The 2,879-nt window shown below is 41.0% G+C and overlaps 1 protein-coding gene across 1 annotated transcript; it reads right to left on the minus strand.

Annotated features, from left to right (window-relative positions):
• Positions 1–277: 277 nt before the first annotated feature.
• On the minus strand, positions 278–1,823 carry LOC112089935. Its single transcript, XM_024160803.1, has 5 exons — positions 1,743–1,823; positions 1,543–1,622; positions 1,325–1,451; positions 909–1,220; positions 278–436 (listed from the first exon to the last, which is right to left on the minus strand). The coding sequence occupies exons 1-5, from the start codon at positions 1,821–1,823 to the stop codon at positions 278–280; spliced, it is 759 nt and encodes a 252-aa protein (XP_024016571.1).
• Between the last annotated feature and the right edge of the window lie 1,056 nt (positions 1,824–2,879).

Genomic DNA, 2,879 nt, shown 5'->3' on the forward strand with positions numbered 1-2,879 from the left:
TTAAATTAAAATTTAAATTCGAAAATAATTTATATATAAAAAAAATTAATACAAATTGTTTTTTACAAAAAAACCTAATCTACAATGTGATTTCGTAATCGTCGAGGTTGAGATCGACGTCACGAGGAGGCTCTCCGTCTTGGCCGCCCGTCGCTGCTGGACCGTCGTTTCCCGTCTGCACTACCGGAGCCGAAAACTGACCCTGCGTCTGCTGGTCCGATGGTTTACCGGAAGTACCACCGGCCTCAAAGACGCCTCGTGCTCGCTGTTGCCTCGCTCAGATTGCGGTGGCCAACTGCGGAACCGCTTCCGCAATGATGTTAAAGAGATCGTGAATCTCGGTGAGCTCCGGCTTCTGGGGCACTTGCTCATGCCTGAGAGTGGTGATCTCAGCATTGGCCGTAGCAAGCTCCTGGCGAAGATGACTTGGATCCTCCTGCGTGCGAAATCCGGAAGCCGAGGCGGCATGACAGTATCTAATAAAGCCCATCCCTAAGGTTCGGCCCTTCTTCTTCGGAGCAACCTACAAATGGAAATAAAAACGTTAATTATTTATTAAGTAATAAATATAATAAATTTTTAAAAATTAAAATAGATCATACCTCCTCGAAAATCTGGTCTTGCTCAGCGACAGTCAACGGTACTTGGATAGTACCGTCAGGTGTGGCTTGGATCTCCCGCTCGGCGATCCGCTGAATAGCGGCATTGTAGATCTCTTCTGACCGAGCGTCGACAAAGCTCCCGTCTCTCTTCCGGTGAGTGGTCTCGAAGAGCTTCGTCATTGGAGGAAGTTCTCCTCCGTTCTCCTCGTCCTACCAATTAATAAACATTAGTCAAAAATATTTAATAAATTATAGCAATAATTAAAAATGAAATAACAATGAGATAATTTATATTTAATTACTTACCATCATGAGACGTCTTCCCGCAAAAGATATTTGGTCAGAAATGTGCGGGGTCACTAACTTCTGACCGTCAGGACCGATCCGGTTTCGGACGGCCGAACACTTAGCCGCAATGGTTTGGGCATGCGGGTCCAGCCAATACGCCTTCAACCCGTTCCAACAGAAAGTGGACATGGAGCTCGGCTTTGCGTCGTCACCATCGGTCTCCCACTTCCGCTTCCAATCGGAAACGGTGTTGACTAGGCGTTTCTGCGCCTTCAGCCGGAAAGCTTCGCGGACCGTCTCGTTGATCCCGATGTCCCAGTTCCACCGTTGCTGCAAAAGAAAACAAATTAAAAATTATATAAACAATATAAAAGTAAGATTAATTAAATTTGAAATAATTTGAAATGATATAAATAAGATTTAAAAAACATTACCGCGAAGCACTTGTACCAGGTGTCGAACGTCTCTTGCGACACCTTGCTCCAGTTGTAGTGCGGCTCAACGAAATGACTCTTAATTGTGTCGGAAACACTCCGACCGACACAATTATCCAAGTTAAACCTATGAAACCAAAAAAAAAATATTACATTAAAATTTAAGTAAATTAAAGCATTAATTTAAAAAAATATAAAAAACAAAAAATTTTACTTACCAATAAGAGCCTGGTTCCGCTTTTCCGGGAACCAGACGTCGTAAAGCCCTCCGTCCCGGTAGGGCTAGTAAGTCCTCAACCTAAAATTGGGCATACGGATGAGGAGGGTGGGCTACCGGTTCTTCAGCCGGCGGTGGAGGTGGTGGTGGAGGTGGTGGTGGAGGCGGTGGTGGAGACTGCTCCGCTACGGTATTCGGAACCTGGGAGGCTCCAGAAGATGAAGGGACATCGGTCCCGGTGTTTCCTGAGGCAGACGCCCGGGAAGAGTGTCCGTCCGCCATAAAGTTGATGTAGTGCGTCCTCCGTCGAGTCATCGTCTGCAAAACCGGAAAATTTTTATTTTTGAAATTACAAATTAATTTTAAATTATGATCCTAAATCTAACAAACACCGTAAATCCTTAATCTAACAAATTTCGATCCTAAATCTAACAAATTCCGAGCCTAAACTAATTTCCGACCTAAACCGTTTGTATTTCTAAACTAATTAAAAATAAAAATTAGATTTTAAGTAAAAAAAAAATTACCTGATTTTTTGGGTTTGCAGGGAAGCAACGAAGTGAGGAGGAAGCAGGGAGAGGAAGAAGTTGAATGAGCGACGAAATGAGGAAGGGGTGCTTCCATATATATAGAATTTTTATTCGTCGTAAATCCGACGAAATCGTCGTAAATCCGTCGTAAAGGTGCAACCGTACAACAAAGCGAATAAGACAAACACACGTGGCTGTATCTAGGCTTTGCGACGAATTTACGACGGTCAGGGTTAGTCGTCGTAAAATCGTAGTAAAATTACGACGAATTTACGATAAATCCTTATAAATCATAAAAATTATAACGGCTATGTATTTACATATCGTCGTAAAATTGTCGTAATATTACGACGATTTTACGATGGTATGTACGAAAATGATGAATTACAAAAATTGAAACATCCATAAGCACATACAAGCATGTCTATACATGCTAAATGTGGTCTGTATAACTTTCTAGCATGTTTACATAACATAATCAAGAATTTGGTTTGATCTAAGATAAATCCTTACATCTTCTCTAAATGTATATAACACCTTAAGATTACTTGATAAACACATATATGTCAAATTTTGAAATTTTTTTTTTGTTTAGAAAGTTGTTTTACCTTATGAGATGGTAAGCCATATCATTCTCTTCATCTAAATCCCCCCTGAACCCCAGAAAAGATTGATTATAAGTTTTAGGGGTTACATTTCGTCGTAAACTCGATGGTATTTTATGATGAATTTACGACGAATGGGTGTGATTCGTCGTAAATTCGTCGTAACATAAACCACATATCTACAAGTTCTTTAAACAAATTTT

Source organism: Eutrema salsugineum, unplaced genomic scaffold (genome assembly GCF_000478725.1).
Source record: "Eutrema salsugineum unplaced genomic scaffold, Eutsalg1_0 scaffold_11, whole genome shotgun sequence".
Classification (NCBI taxonomy): domain Eukaryota; kingdom Viridiplantae; phylum Streptophyta; class Magnoliopsida; order Brassicales; family Brassicaceae; genus Eutrema; species Eutrema salsugineum.

Bases quoted from the DNA above. Each gene is read 5' to 3' on its own strand.
- LOC112089935 (XM_024160803.1), bottom strand. From the start codon at position 1,823: ATGGCGGACGGACACTCTTCCCGGGCGTCTGCCTCAGGAAACACCGGG. The intron at 1,452-1,542 runs GTAAGTAAAATT...TTGGTTTCATAG, and splicing joins GCGGAACCAGGCTCTTATTG to GTTTAACTTGGATAATTGTG. The intron at 1,221-1,324 runs GTAATGTTTTTT...TTTCTTTTGCAG, and splicing joins CCTGGTACAAGTGCTTCGCG to CAACGGTGGAACTGGGACAT.